Raw genomic sequence first — 16,435 nt, forward strand, 5'->3', positions numbered from 1 at the left:
CTTATAACCAAACCTAAATGTCCACCGAGCAAAACATTGACAATATGGACACACGTTCATTAACGGGAACAGACGTAGCGGGACGGTCGACACGCTCTCCGTTACATGCGTCACCCCGCGTAATTCGGGAAGAACCCGAAAAAGAAGCACAAGAGCTTCAGGACTCACACGAGCAAAATGGAAATACACCGGCAACGCCACAAATAAATAGGCGACCGATATACCCCATGGAGAACATGCTCCATGAGTTATTAATTGAAATTCGCAAACTTTGTTCTCAACTTGGAAACGAAGTCCACTCTCTGCCGAGGAAAATGGCCAGGAATACGCGACGCCTTACTAGCCACACGCTAGATCCTTCACATGGGCAATCGCTCAGAGATTTACGGCACCAGCACGGATCTCACATCCAATATTCAAGCTTAAAAGAAGCACGAAATATAATCCCCGAGATTAATAAGACTTCGAGGGATTGGACAACTCAACATTATGAAACAATCGCAAAAGCAAGCGCAGAAGGAAAGGTCAAGGGACCTAATCCACGAACCAATGGACACAAGAAAGAGGTCCAAACTGAATCTCAGCAGAATAATTATAAACCGACTCCCCAATGCGAAAAGTGCGGGAAAACTGGCCACAATGAACGAGAATGTCGAAACAGTCGACATGCCAAACAGTTTAAATTACCGAGACCGAAAGGACACTCTCGCGTAAATACATTAAACGCATACTGCGATTACTGCAAAAAATCTGGACATGCCCGGAACAAATGCTGGAAATTACACGGGCACCCTAAAAAAGAAGGTGACCCTTGGCCCAAAGAAAGAGCCAAAGACGATAAAAAGGCTAAAGCTAAAAATAGCAAAAATAAGAATAAAGAAATTAAAAAGTCAAAATGCTCGGAATCAGCGAATAGCAACAGCGATGAGAGCTCGAGCGATGACTTGAGTTCGGCGCACACAGCCGCAGCGTATCAAGTCACGCATGTAAAACGAGACGCACACAAAGACAGCGGACTTGACTTAGTCACGCTTCCAATACGAGAGACCAAATCAGGAAAAATCGACGCGTTATTCGATTCCGGAGCCACACTCTCGTTGATAAAAGTAAAAAATTTAAAAGGCGAAATCAAAATACGCCATGAAAGAATAGCTCTCGTCGGGATAACAGGCCACAAGGTCTACACAATAGGAAAAATACAGGCGACCATCGAGCTAGGCAAGCATAAGATAAAGCATCCAATGTACGTCGTAAAGGATGATTTGCCATTAGAATATGATGAGACTCTCCGCCGCGGGAGATCTAAAAAACTAGACGCAAAATGGACGGGACCCTACGTAATCACTGAGAAACACTCAGACGCAAATTATACAATAAAAAAGGGTAGGACGTCAACACGTGTACACACAAATAGACCGTTCATAGAAGCATAATGAAAAAGAAAGAAAGTAAAACCGAAACGAGGAGAATACCTCAAAAGAAGACAGAAACAAATTTTATAATAGGGCACCCAAAATTAAACATTCTATTTTGCGCATAATTCGTCATTTAAGTCAAAAGAAAATTTTTTTTTACGAAAGATTGTATATACGACATCCGACACCTTGTAATGTAAATATTGTAATTATTATTGTAATTATATATAGTTTATAAGCGTCGAAAAAACGAAAATTGTAAACAATCTGACGACGCGATATAACTATAAGCGAAAAAGCGAAAATTCAGTACCCTCATTTCCTTTTTATCAGGGATGTTATGAGTGACACACTCATAACGATAAGGTGTCAGTAACACGATGACGTAAGTCGGTCAGCTGCAGTCAGCATCGAGCGCATCGCGCGAGGTTTCGCGCAATCCGCTCGACAATTAGCGCAATGCTCCTTAGACAGCACTTGCTGTCTAAGCAATAATTTGGAATACTGACCGATTTACGCCCTCACGCAATCCTCCTCTTCTTTCGATCCAACTACCGAATTATCGGATATATAAACCGGCGAAAGAAGGTGAGGATCGGGTCAATTCGAAGTAGACAAACTAAGATTACACACGACACTCTGCTTTGCGGGGTCGAGTATCGCCGAGATAACTTATTGTAAACACACAACCACGACGCTCTGCCTTGCGGGGTCGTGGACAACGAGCTAATAGACGCGACACTCTGCCTTGCGGGGTCGCGATCTACCCATTGTAAATGAATACAAGAATAAAAGTGTTCAAGACAAATAACGGTGTATGTGACGAAATACCTTCCTCGCGAGATCTCTGGCAGCGATCCCAAAATCGTACTTACAACGAGGGGTACAACAACATGATTATTATAATATTTATTTTAATAAAATGATTTATATATATATAAAATAATTTATTTAATAAAATAGTAAATATAAATTAATTTAAAAAATTTTAGTTTGGCAAACTTTAATATTTAAAACTTTAATTATTTAAAAAATTAGGTTATTAAACGATGTGATAAAAATTAAATGAAATTTAATGTACAATAAGATTGTAGAACAGAGAGTGATGGAGAGGGACTGTAATATTTTAAGGGAACAAGAGGGAAAATAAACAATTTTAAACCATTATATATATGTATATTAATTTATTATATAAAAATTATTAAAAGTATAAAAGTATTAAAAGTAAAAAAAAGGATAAAAAAGTATAAAAAGTATATAAAAGTATAAAAGTATATAAAAAGAGTATAAAAGTATATAAAAAGTATATAAAAGTATAAAAGTATAAAAGTATAAAAGAAGAGGAACATATAAAAAAGTAATAAAAGAAATAATTAAAGTAATAATTAAAATAACACGTAAAATCACTCCCAGATTTCACCATCTTCGGACGGTGGGTCCATATTAAACAATCTCCTAAGATCCCACACATCGGCATTAAAATTGTATTGTCCGTATGCATTTTCTCGATTTTGCTCGTTTCTCCATTGGTTCCCTTGACGGAAATACCGCCTCCACCGAGCTGCGGCGATATTGATGAATCCAGATATCCTGATTTCATCAAATCCAAAATATGGCTGTAAAAAACATTTTTATTTAATCATGCTGCATGTATCCAAAAACAAATTTTGTAGTTGCAAAACAAATACCATATTACATACCTGCTGACCAACGGGCCCACGTATGGACACTACATTATTTAGCCAAATGATCGAAGTGTGGCTTTGCGGCACCCGAACATAGGTACGGCCGTGAACGGCCGTGGTCGGTCCATGTGGGACGTCACCAACGTACACGTACTGAAAAATTTAAAAAAAAATTCATATTATATTAAATTTATTTTAAAATTTTATATAAAAACCATTTATCAAGAAAATTATACTTTATTATTTAATTTTCTTAAACAAAAAAGGAAAAAGTGTCGAATAGAAAAAATAATAAAAAATAATACACTAGCATATTGAAATAAAAAAAACTATATAATATTTTTAATTTAAAAAGAATATATTGCTATAATTTGAATATATTTTAATTTAAGAGTGATTTTTGTACTTACCCCAACAACCGGGTATTCAATTCTAATTCTATGGCCAACAAAGTTTGACATGTTGCTAGCACTTTCGAAGATTTGACAAACACAGAACGATTTGACGTTGAGGAGTTTGACTAACGTTGAGGAGCAGACCCCCATCATTATATAGTGAAGATGTACGTGACTTTTACTTGAGAAATAAATTTGAAAAAGATTCTCATGTCAGCTTCGTAGAATTTTTTATCTGCGCTTACCATTGTCTAACAAGAACTAAAACGTATGCGATTTATCAGCAAGATTATCTTATATGATGCTGTCTCGGTCAACGTCTCGGTCAACGTCTCGAAGTAAAGCAGTGTTTAAAACAACTCCATAAAGAGCATATTAAATGTATTATATTGAATCATATACATCAAACTGCACCATCGAACCACATTGTACATCTGTTGAACCAGAATTGAACCGCTATCAAACCGTATTATACGTCTATAGAACAGCATTATACAGCAATCAAACTGCATCACTAGAATTGAACCGTTATCAAATCACATCGTACAGCAATCAAACACATCTATCAAATCACAATTAAACCATCGCTTGAGAAATAAAATTTGAAAAGCATATTCTCAGCCACGTCAGCTTTCATAAAATTTTTTATATGCGCTCGCCATTGTCTAACAAAACGTACGTGATTTATCAACGAGACCGTTTATATGATGTCTCGGTCAACGCCTCGGTCAACGCCTCGGCCAACGCCTCGGTCAACGTCTCGATCGAAATAAAGAACTGCTATCAAACCACATCGTACAGATAAAGAACTGTTATCAAACTGCTTCATACAGCTGCCGAATCATAGTTGAACCGCTATCGAACCACATCATACAGCTATCGAACCACTATTGAACCGTTATCAAACCATATCATACAGCTATCGATCCGCTATGTAACCACTATCAACTGCATTGTACAGCTATTTAACCGTTATCAAACTGCATCAAACTGTTATCAAACTGCAGCATACAGATAAAGAACTGCTATCAAACTGTATTATACAGCTATCGATCCACTATTAAACTGCTATTGAACTGCATTGTACAGATAAAGAACTGCTATCAAACTGTATTATACAGCTATCGATCCACTATTAAACCGCTATTGAACTGCATTGTACAGCTATTGAACCGCATCGTACAGCTATCAAACTGCATCATACAGCTATTGAACCGTATCGTACAGCTATCAAACTGCATCATACAGCTATTGAACCGCATCGTACAGCTATCGAACCGTTATCAAACTGCATCATACATCTATATATCTTATATGTACAGGAAAAAGTAGAAATAAACATTTTATTGCGTTTTATTTTTCTTTATTTTGAAAAAATTTCGCAATTATTTTGGTGTTGCGACCACCAGTTATATATTTTAAATACATTTTGTAAAGCACAATTCTTAACATGTTTTTCACATCGTATAGTATTACTAACATCTAGATTATTTAAAGATTCAATGTCGTCGTAATCCGCATCCAATGTCTTGATATATATCCCATCATCGGTATCGAGTATGTTTATCAACCATTCTCGTTTCTGAAGTCCCTTAACGTATACGATAGTTTTTCTGTCATCATCATCTTCCGTATTACACACTGCAGATGTAATCAGACGTTTCGCCATGCTGTACGGTATCATCCCGTCTTTCCATTGCAATCCATGATGATATGCAATCAACCAAGAAGCGCAAGACTTGTCGGATTTTGTAAGAACACGCCATGGCATGGGGCTAGCAAAAATGTAATGCGTGAGAACGAATCCTTTTCTCAGTACCGCCACTTCCTTTACGATAAATTTTTTATCGACAATGAATCCTTGCAGATCCACAAATGTCGGTACGATCATTATGAGTAACTCTTCAAGACTGTACTTTAATACCAAATATCTCAGTTTTTATCAGTTTGATGTTACATGATTTTGCGCACTACGTTGGACAACGGACAATATTCAATTACACGATCATGTAAAATGAGACAATAAGCGGTAGTATTCGCGGGAACATTTTCTTTGCAATCAAATTCTATGCGCACATCTACGGTAGCACTCTTGACGGATTCGTTTTGTCGCGAACAGTCAATGACCGCAAAAGGTCCTTTTTCCAGGAATGTGATTACGTTGAGCAGCGTTTCACACTCATATCCATAATAAGATTTACCAAAACGTCGATACATGTCATACAGAATTGCATATCTAGATTTACGAAAGTCTAAATTCATATCGTCATACGGATAAAATTCGGAGTTTAGATAAAGTTTTACGTTGATCAAATTACAGTCGTCAAAGATTGTAACATCTTGTGACATGATATTTTTTCGACCAGTCTGCAGTGCGAAGATAACGAAGCGCGGTTTCTCGAGCTGAATTGCAGTTTTAACAGCCCATGAATGTTTCGTCGTACTCTGCAGCAAAGGGTACTCATACAGATCCCAGGAGCGAAAACTCATACTTAGACATTGTCCACTCTCCAAAGCTCGCAGCAATGATAATTTGTTGACTTCGTTTAACGTAACATGCGGCATTCGCCACTGCACTTTAAATAATTCAATTTCCGGTTGAGCCGTAGAATTTCCGACGATAGAATTGTTATCGTTGCGCGCTCGTATCAAGATCAATTCGTGACGAGCGTTAACAATCACGCGTTTGTAATCTTCGCAAAAGCCCAATAATACACTAAGCGGTACGCAAAAGTTGAAGTATCCTTCCGGTAGGTTATACGAAAATTCCCATCCTGCATTCTGCATAATTACTGCTTTGTCATATGACAACGATACATAGTTCTTGAGAGTGCTGGTTATTCCAACGTTTCTGTTGCGATCAATTTCCACGCCGTTGAGTTCATATCGAATTTCATCAAACATGAACGCCACGCAATTATTTCCGAGATTTATCTCATCTTTATCCTTATCGTCTTTCTTCTTCATCACCAATCTTCCTTCGACGTAGAGAAAACTTTCACATGGTAACGTGTATAAATCCTGCTGTTGTATAGGTATCCTTATTTCATCGCTGTATCCAAAAGTGGTGTTGGCGTACGGATTGTACGTATGAGTCTCAATCTTGACGATGCTGTCGTCAAAGATCGGCTCGCCTCCAATGTTCAAGATGTTAGACATCTTAGATATTTCGTACGACGAATCCCAATGATTTTAAAAATTCAACGTTTGACGCGGAGAGTTTCTTTTTATCAGACGATCGAATATTTTTAACTGTCGTACAATTTATGTCACACGGTCGAATATTCTTGATTGGTGTAAAAATTGTGTCCTTCACTTGCTCATTCAACACGAGCATCTCACGTTATCGTCTTCGTACGTGTAATCTAACGGTAATCTCCTCTCCGCGAAAATCGAGTAATTGACCGTTCTGATCCACAATGCGAATCGTCAAATCAGTAATGCTCCGTGCGACGATTGGAAGGTAAATGATCTGTGCAGGTGTTTCCGATATCTTATATCCTGGTGGCACCCTCGGTGAAAATTCGTGTATCGTGTGTACACACTTGTCGTTGCTGTACGCACCTGCAGTCACGTTACATTCTATGCGAATAATATTTACGTTTATGATATTTATAGGTGCATCCGATTCATGCCACAATCGCGATTCAAGAATACGACGCGATGAAAATCCCAACAGCGATCCGATGTTGTTAGGTTTAATGAAATTTATCCGATAGGCACACATAATCTCGCTCTTCATTGTATTATTGTTAGCACGAATCACCAGCGGATATTCGCTCTCGTCTTCATTTTCTTTGCGAAACGTCCTCTTTCCCGCAACATCGGGATGAGATTGTAAAATTGCGCGTTTCAAATATCTATCTATATCACGCAATTCATACGATCCTTCCGGAATCATAATTTCCTTGTCGTCTTTGTCATAGTAAAATTTGTTATTCGATGAATTTACATTAGGTATGGTATAATATGTTTCAAAATCTGTGAGGCCGAGCTCGTAATCGCCATCGCTCAAATCTACGGCTGGAAAATAGCTTACCGCGAGGATGCTACTCTTGCCGGTTAGCGTAAACGTCAGTGACATATTGAAACGAATACTGAGTTAAATTGCACAATGTTAGTCTTTAAATTGATTATTAACTGTTTGGAGAAAACGCAAACACAGTTGACCGCAGTTGCTTTGATCGTAACGTTGGTATGGCGTGTGATTGTACTCGATCCGCTTTACATCTAAATATTGCACCAGTTCTTTCGGCGGTCTAAGATTGCCGAAACTATCAAAGTATATAGCGCGATCTCCCCTCTTTGCGTATGCCACCCAGTGTGTACCCGATCCTTCAGCATTATCTAAATTTACAATACCACTCTCGTTTCGATATGCTCCAGCCGTTGGTAATGCCGTACGCATAAAAATTCCTCTAAAGTATGGAATGCGCATACGTTTTGCTAGCTGTAATAATTGTATGTTGGTAGTTACACCTTTCGGCATTTTTAACGTCTTTTTGACGTTTTTTTTTTTTTCTTTTCATCAAAACTCCTTGTCCACGTTTGTATGGAGCGAGATAAACTCCATGACCTTCCATGACGTGATTATGACGTTTCAATTCTTTCAGCTGACGCTGCGCTGCCTTGTTATCATTCACAACTTTCGCAACTCCCGCCGCTCCGCCGACCAACGACCCGAGAACTCCCAATAGCGGTAGAATGGGTAAAACACCTCCGCGTTTCGCTACCGGAAGTATTCGTTTACTCGTTCTTTTCTTCTTATCTCTTTTTTTCTTTTTATCTCTTTTTTTCTTTTTCAAGCCCATACCGATTTTCATCTTAGTCTTCATAGCTGCCCAAACGGTGGCTGCAGCAGCTCTTTCTCCAAAAGTCGAATCGTTCGCTGTAATGCGTTTTCGCGCTTCCGCAGCGAGTATATTGTCAGCTGCGTGTCTGTCGGTGAGTTCGTTGCTCCGGGAGTACGCAATGTCGTGTTCGCGACACGCCACGTCCAACGGATTAATACCCCGATCGCCTCTGGCCAATCGCTTTTTCAGCCTAGTACCCGGACCGCAAAATTGATATCCAGGTATATGCAGTTCAAAAGGAAGCGCATTTATCGCACGATTTAACAAGCCGCGACCTACCGCTGGCATTCGCGACAATTCTTTATCAACAGTGCGGGGCCGTCGATGTGCGTCTGCTGCCACGATTGATTATAATGCTCGTAACAATGACGATAGCTTTGAACCTCTGGATCAGTCTTTATATGTTCCGGAAGCCTATCCCACACGTGTTTGATATAGTTGCCACACACGCGTAGCAAAATAGGCTTCGATACGAATTCTAACTGTTCGGCGCTCAAATCGAGTATATCAGAGGGATGTGACAATATGAGAAACATTTTACATACTGAGCAATTTTGCTCGGCGCGTCTCTATAAATAGATCGGTCTTAATATAATTTTTATCAGTTCTTATGAGAGGGGAAAAATATACGGTTCGTACAACATTCACCAGCGATTAAAATAACAAATTTCGATGACAGGATAATGTCCGAACGAAAGATACGGAGACATGGAAACATGTTGCCGAGTTCTATACGCGGTATAATTTGCGGTCCGTCAAATTGTGGCAAGACAAACGTATTAATAAGCTTATTGGAAAGTCCGCATGGAGTACGTTTTGAGAATGTGTATGTGTACTCGAAATCATTACAACAACCGAAATATCGATATTTGGAAAATTTATTGACACCGATTGAAGAAGTTAGTTATTTTGCATTCTCCAATAACTGTGATGTCATTCAGCCGAGTGAAGCGTTTCCGAATTCCATTTTTATCTTTGATGACGTGGCGTGTGATAAGCAAGATACGATAAGAGACTACTTTGCAATGGGGCGACACGTGGACGTCGACTGCTTCTATCTCTGTCAGACGTATGCAAAGATACCGAAACATCTTATACGCGACAATGCGAATTTGCTAATTTTATTCAAGCAGGATGGTACTAATCTAAAACATGCGTACAACGATCATGTAAATACCGATATGTCTTACGAGGATTTTAGCAATTTATGTCATACTTGTTGGCAACAAAAGTATGGATTTTTAGTGATAGATAAGGATAGTGCGCTCGCTAATGGACGGTATCGAAAAGGATTTAATGACTTCGCAATACCATAAAGCAGTTAGTTGTTTTCGATACGTTGACCAAGTAGCGTTTCTCAACATGGATAACACAGATAACAGTATGAATCGTGAGAAGATTGTGAAAGAGATTGCGAAAACGAGTGATTCAATTCGCAAAAAATATCGCGCTTTGAAAGCGGGTAAAGTGCAAGAAGAGATGGCGTTGGAGAGACACTTTAAGCCCATTATCGAACCATTAAAACAGATTGTTGAAAACACCGTTGGTAATGTATCAGATCCGATTAAGAATGAATCGTTCTTTTCGGGGGAAGACGAATACTCAGAACCAAAACCGAAACGAAAGCGATTAAACGCTTCGCTTAACAATTCTATAATGACCTCTACTCCTGTTAAAAAAATGAGACGATCAAAAACTGTACCAACTAATTTGAATGAAACATCGCAAATATTACATGATAGCGATTTATCATATGCGATTTATCATGCGATAAACGCATCGACATACATAAGAATGACAGCATAGTCATAGATGGTAAAATATATGTGGGAACACCTGGTCTGTACGAATTAATTTTCATGAAAATGCCCAACATGTACACGAATAATGACCTGCAGAATTATAAAAACATTCTATTGGTAACAAATGCATATAGGCGCGGGCATATTGCACATAATCAAGTAATGGGCAACAAAGGGTCTAAATACAAAAATATAATTGCGCCTTTAGTAACAGACGTAAAAGTTGGACAAGGTATACCGAGCGCTATTACATTAAATGATAACAAAATCGATTATGTTCATTGGGATGATCCCAACGAGCTTGTGGATCGCCTTCGATTGCTCGAGGCCTCACACCAGGCAGGGCACAATGCTCACGACAACGAGATTCTATCAATTATTGAAGAACTTCGCGAGGTTGGTCTTATTATAAATTAAAACTGCATGAAACAAACCATTTAGTCAACATCGAAATGTCAATCAACAAGTTTGGAACATCGCTTGGAAAAGGTGGTGCGGAACCATACTACCAATGGAGTGGATTAGTCAGAAATTACGTGCGCGATAACGCTCTTTGCATGACTGCCACTGATTTTGATGCAAAGTCGCGCAAAATTCGACGTGTAGCGCTGCCTGTAGACGATACTGATGCAGCCAATAAACGATACGTGCAGCAGACCGTGAAAATTTTAAAGGATCGACAGGATGAAATCGAGAGGAAGATTGAGACACTTCAAAGTAGAGTGGAAATTACAGCTCATATGTTAAACGAGTTTCAAAGACAGCTCGACGCGGTGACTCATCGTGCAGAGTAAAAAAGTCAATACATCGAATATATGTGTCATTTACATATTATACTCCAAACATGTCTGAGAAACAATTGCTGGTTGAGGAGTTGCATGCTCCGGCGAGAAGAAATTTTCCTCGAAGACATGTCATAGTTCGCGGATATGATGACCTGTGGCAGGCGGACGTGGTTGAGATGCGTCCTTACACGCGATTTAACCGAGGTTATCACTACATACTCACCGTTATCGACGTGCTGAGCAAGCATGCATGGGCTGTGCCGCTTAAGACCAAGAGTGGTAGCGAAGTTGCTATTGCGATTGCAAAGATAATTCGGAAAGATGAAAGATGTCCGAAAAATTTTCAAACAGACAAAGGAAAGGAATTTTATAACGCAAACGTGCAGAAACTATTAAAAAAACATGATATTAAACATTATTCTACGTACTCCATAATGAAAGCATCAGTTGTCGAACGCTTTAACCGCACATTAAAGAACGTTATGTGGAAACAATTTACACTCAATGGAAATTATAGATGGCTTGATCTGCTGCCACGTCTCGTGTCAGATTACAATGTACGAAAGCATCGAACTATCGGCATGCGACCCATCGATGTTACGCCTGCAATCGCTAAAAAACTCTTAACCACTGTGTACAGTCACATAAAAATTGCAGCACCCGCGCGATTTAAAGTAGGTGACTCGGTGCGCGTCAGCAAATTCAAAACTGTTTTTGAGAAGGGCTATACACCAAATTGGACTACGGAAATATTTAAAATTATCAAAGTACAGCGTACCAATCCTGCGACATATGTACTGGAAGATTCCTGTGGAAAACCTGTCGCTGGAGGATTCTACGAATATGAGCTGCAGCGTGCTGCAAATCCTGACGTGTATCTTGTTGAAAAAATATTACGCAGAAAAGGAGACGAGGTTTATGTCAAGTGGTTGGGATTCGATGAAGCGCATAATTCATGGATACATAAAAGCAATGTTATTTAATCCATATGAAAATTGTTTTTATTATATTTACATAAAAGTACAATGTAACCGTATAAACATAAAATACATTATTAATTTTATATTATGCGAGATTTCTTTATCATCCTTCCATTATCCTTAATACATTCTTATTATTAATACTTGTACTTTATTAATACTTTTACATAAAAATATGAATGAAATTATAATGTAAAATTATAAAATGTGTATATAAAATATAAAATATTATAGCGGTATTCGATAATGTCCCCATGGTAACGTTTCAACTGAATCGGGTATAAGGTATCTCTTATCGTCGTACGGACTCAAAGCAATTTTCGTTTCGGACACCGTGTATACTTCATGCATCTTGGATCTTATGCATGATTGGCGACGCGTCATCTCGATCTCATCTCTCAAACACTGGGTGTAATCATCAAACGTTATGGTTCGCGCTACTACACTATTCTTGACACCTTTCGCCTTTTTCGTATCCTTCTTTCCATCCACCTTCAACGCATACATCTTTGCTCTAAGTCCAACGAACTCGGTCATTATTATACCATTGTTCTCATCTTTCATTAGACCCGGAACTTTTTTATTCTCAAGAGGCATACCGTACGCGTTATCGACTGGATAATCGCTCGTGTCAAACCTAGCGATATCGCGTTTCATCGTCTCGTAAATATCCTCACACTCGACGAGGTATATGAGACTGTCAGTGTCGGTGTACATGACTCTACATTTGTCACGATATAAAGGTAGCATGTATTCGTGATGAAATTCATATAGACACGTCTTAGAAATATCTAAGATACACATACCTACGTAAATCGGCTTATATAATTTTACCTCGAGTTTTTTAAGTTCAACGGCGATTAAATTTTCTGCAAAAATACTTCGACTATGAAAATTTGGTTTCGCGATCATTGTCTCCGCACCATACCGCCCCGCCCATGTCGTCAACAATTTAACGTCAACATGATTGCGCACATTCTCCATTGTTTTACCGAACACCGCGTTGTTCATGAGTTTATACAAATTTTTTTCGAAATCATTTTTAGCGATGGTTCGGAATTGTGTGTTTAACTCTATATATTTACAGAGCCATGGAGATTGTGCGAATTTTAACACACGGTGTATCTTCGCGATATGAAGACCGTGACGCGTGCACTGCTGCATGTTGCGGTAGTGAATGACGTAACGTTTCTTATCATACAAGGTCGCTAAAAGTTTATATTCACGCTTGCCTGGCGGTTTATCGCGCGTCGGGCAGAAAGGTAGGTCAGTGTGCTCGTCGTGAAGGTCTCGGGGATACTCGAGATCAACTTCGAGAATGTATCCCGTTGGTGAATCAGGAGCGATCGCACACACGTCAAAATTAGAGACATCTTCGACCCATTGAGATTCTCCATAGGGCAGTGGCTGACACATTGCCCATCCGTACAAATTATTGACGTCAAAGTACATAAGATATGAAGATGGTTTCAATGGGTCGTACGTCTGCATGTACTTGTTATTGGCTCGCGCATGTCTGCCTGAACATTGACTGAGGCCACCACGTATACCGCGTTCGATGAACATTACCATGTCAATGTCAGTAAGCAGTTCGAAAGTAATTTTTGTATATTTTAACATAGCGTCCCACGTGTATCCGGGGAGAGTGTAATAATGTGCTGGATCGAGACCGTAACTTTCTAAGCATTTATCGCGAAAATTTTCAAAAATGTCAGCTAACAATAACACATCCGTTTTCAAATATAGATCGCTGTATTCACCCAACGTTCGAACGGAGAATCGCTCCCAGACATTCTCGGCGTGCGCGTAATCGCTCTCGGATACAGTATCACCGGTCAGGGAACTGAAAAATAATTCGCGCGGCGGTAAACATATGTCCTGCAGCTTGTCCACGCAATCTACGTACTCGTACGGAAATACACCTTTTCGTGTCAATAAATCGAAATCCTTGTCAGACAAGTGTAAAAATTTGGAACGTACAATTTTTAATTTTTCTTTACCTAGAAACGATGCCAATTTTTCGAGACTAGTATTTAAAAATTTATATGAATCTATAAACCGTAGTTTTATGTAATTGTGTGGATTTAATTTATCGGCTGTGTCTATGACATGTTTTGTGAAAGAAATGTACTTTTCTTTCGTGATGGGGAGTATGTCGGTCTTTCCTTTGAACGCAGTGGCTATTTCCTTAATAATGAAATGTGAATCGTATCCAGATAAATTATGAAAAATAATTGGTATATATGATACATTTCGATAATTTAGATTACAAAGAGAATGTGCTGGACCGCGGTAACGACCGGTCAAGTGACAATGATCGCGCACTCGCGTATCGTCTGGCGCAAACGGCTTATCGCAGATATGACACCGCGTCGTGCTACGGTATGCCTCCAATTGTTCTTTCGATAACGTTTCCATGGGGACATTAGTGGATAAACGAGTTTTAACATTATGCGCTAATTTTTCAATTTGTTTCGTGAACCACGTGATGCAATCTTTATCGCGACGAAACCTATACGTAGATAACGCGTCGTCGTAAGAGCATCGCACGTAGTATCCAATGCTGAATACTTCGTGTTGTTGATATGTGTACGACGCTTGCTCTGCATTGTGTTGTGTCTTCCGCAGCACACACTCGAGGTCTGCGTAGACAACGAAGGGCACTCGTTCCTTGTGGTTTACGTTCTGAAAATTTAACCATTTGTTGTCTTCAGCGGGCAGTGTGATAGCACAGTCGTTCATCGTCTGGCAGTCCACATCATGTAATTGCAGCCTCTCGCAAGACGAAAAATAGTGCAAGCACCTGTAAAAATTTAAAAAATTTTAATTACTTTTTTGCTAGATCATGAAAGTTTTTTTGCATGTGAATATAGTATACATACCGATCACAAATGTATTTCTTGTGCTCCTTTTTATTCAGTTGGGAGCTAACGAGACGGGACAGATTTTTTATCCAAGCAAAGTGACCCACGCCGCCTTCGCGCAGATTTTGCAAGTATAATAAATTGACATGCTTCTCTTTCTTGTCATTGGAGAGTCGCAGCGGAAGAATCTTTAGCATCGCCATTTCCTTTTTGATCCCGTAGACGTTGATCGATACATTGTTAAGACTCTCAAATTTTCCTATATCCTTTAGTGTAACGGGAAACGCAATGTCGTTAAACTTTAGAACTGTTGTATAATGCGGATATGATGACTCCCTTTCTGAATTTCTTTCGGCAGGGTATAGCGCAGCGACCACTGACCACGCGAAGCATGCATTGTCCTTTGAATTAACGTTCACTACCGCACGTTTCATTATTATTTCTCGCGGTAACGTCACGTGACACCCTGCGTGTAGAGGATTATACTTATTTATATTTAGAGTCAAATTGAGAATTCGCGATAGCGCCCACCCGCTATCACGTTCTTGAAACTCTTCGAGTGATGCTAATGTGGGCTCGATAACGCGTCGCTCATACCACTCGTCCAAATTTGACATTTGAAATAATTCACAATTTTTAGTGTTTATACTTTTGTTTTCACGGTTATCACCCGTTACAAACACACCATTAAACGCAGTGTTTACTTTCACACTGTTGTGTTCCTCTAGAGCGTCCCGCACTCGCTCGAGCACTATACCGCCTGCGTCTTCTAAAAACGTTCGCGGTTCAATATAGTTTGTATTTATCACTGCACCTGTCTGAATGCGATTCTCGAACGCTGCATCTATTTCCCGCCACACGAGTTTATTCGCGTTATTACTAGTGCTCGCGTAATTACCGCCTACATGTACAAAACGTCTTTGTAATAATGTTTTTTCACTCTCGAGTCGCGCAATCCTCGCAACCAACGATTGTCTCTGTCCGACGGCAAGCCGAGGACGCTTGATGCGGCTATGTTCCTCAAGCTGTTGTATAAATTCGTCGCATCGCTGCAACCACATAAAACACTCGCCCAAGTTAGCGACTCCATTTGCTTGCTCCAACAGCTCGCGTTCCACTTGCTCGAAATTATTCTCCATTTTTATCACTGTTGTCTTTTTATTACTGTTTTAAAACAACACCATACAATCTTCAACAGGACACTCGCATGTAGTTTCGTAGCACCTAATGCAGAATCGAAATTTGTCTTGAATTTCAAACTGCATTAGCTTGCTTCGTCTTTCACATCGAATATAAAAACGTATCTCCTTCTCTTGCTCAGACAGAACGTATTCATCCTCATCATTGTTCAAAAGATTTGAAAATTCCTGGTAAGTACGCAGCATTTTCTCTACATAGGGATTCTCAGTATCATAAGCAAAGTAGGACGTTATTGCTATCACTTCGATATACCTTCCAACACCTGCTGGTATCTCAATGAGATGGTAACAGCATTCCTGAGTCTTTTCTACGATTTGTTCTGCTATATCATATTCATTATCATCGGTGTCAACCGAATTGAGTAACTCTCTATATAATTTGTGCTTCATATGATGAGGCCAGTTATGAACAAATTGGTCGTGTATGTAAACTTCCTGTATTACGGTGCGTTCATGC

General features: G+C 39.3%; 2 protein-coding genes across 2 annotated transcripts; both read right to left on the reverse strand.

Moving 5' to 3' along the window:
• Positions 1-5,448: 5,448 nt before the first annotated feature.
• On the reverse strand, positions 5,449-6,654 carry LOC105832421. Its single transcript, XM_012673338.2, has one exon. The coding sequence runs from the start codon at positions 6,652-6,654 to the stop codon at positions 5,449-5,451; it is 1,206 nt and encodes a 401-aa protein (XP_012528792.2).
• Positions 6,655-8,003: 1,349 nt separating this feature from the next.
• LOC118645666 lies at positions 8,004-15,933 on the reverse strand. Its single transcript, XM_036287263.1, has 2 exons — positions 14,798-15,933; positions 8,004-14,718 (listed from the first exon to the last, which is right to left on the reverse strand). Exons 1-2 carry the CDS (start codon positions 15,916-15,918, stop codon positions 12,144-12,146), a joined length of 3,696 nt encoding a protein of 1,231 aa, XP_036143156.1. The 5' UTR covers positions 15,919-15,933; the 3' UTR covers positions 8,004-12,143.
• Between the last annotated feature and the right edge of the window lie 502 nt (positions 15,934-16,435).

This window comes from Monomorium pharaonis, chromosome 5 (assembly GCF_013373865.1).
Source record: "Monomorium pharaonis isolate MP-MQ-018 chromosome 5, ASM1337386v2, whole genome shotgun sequence".
NCBI classification, from domain to species: Eukaryota; Metazoa; Arthropoda; class Insecta; order Hymenoptera; family Formicidae; genus Monomorium; species Monomorium pharaonis.